The 527-nt window shown below is 39.7% G+C and overlaps 1 protein-coding gene across 1 annotated transcript in view; it reads right to left on the minus strand.

Moving 5' to 3' along the window:
* The window catches only part of LYPLA1 (lysophospholipase I), a 15,287-nt gene that overhangs the window by 5,601 nt on the left and 9,159 nt on the right, over window positions 1–527 (minus strand). Inside the window, exon 5 of the mRNA XM_008072390.1 lies at window positions 302–403. Coding sequence (XP_008070581.1) covers window positions 302–403 — 102 coding nt within the window. The remainder of the gene's footprint in view (window positions 1–301; window positions 404–527) is intronic.

Below are 527 nucleotides of genomic sequence, written 5' to 3' on the forward strand. Positions count from 1 at the left end.
TCTAAGAAAATCATTTTTAAAAAAAGATGACTGCTATGGACTTTGGATGATGATGTGTCAATGGAGGTTCACGAATTGTAATAAATACTCTACTTGGGGAGAAAGTCAATAATGGGGAGATTTCGTGTGGGCACATGAGGTAGAGGGGAACTCTGTACTTTCTGCCCAACTCTGCTGCAAACCTAAAACTGTTCTAAAAATAAACTGTCTTAATAAAAAAAAAAAAGAATGGTTCTATCCCCAACATTATCTGCAACCTCTTAGCTCAGTAATCTCATGTTGTATGCACCAACCAGGCTACCTTTGGAAACGAAGTCCGAAGAGGAAGCCAGCAACTGAGTGCAGTGACACCTGCCAGTTTCTGCTGCGTGGTGAGAGCAGTATATAAAGATAAAGCTCCTCCCTGAAAAGAAAAGCAGAGAAAGTCAATGGAACACATACTCTAACAACAGCAACCCAGGAGATTTCTTGTTATTAATGATACTAATGATGTCCTTAAAAAAAAAAATCAAGCTGGGCTTGGTGGC

This window comes from Carlito syrichta, unplaced genomic scaffold, assembly GCF_000164805.1.
Source record: "Carlito syrichta isolate Samal-C Ts95f unplaced genomic scaffold, Tarsius_syrichta-2.0.1 Scaffold315145, whole genome shotgun sequence".
Classification (NCBI taxonomy): domain Eukaryota; kingdom Metazoa; phylum Chordata; class Mammalia; order Primates; family Tarsiidae; genus Carlito; species Carlito syrichta.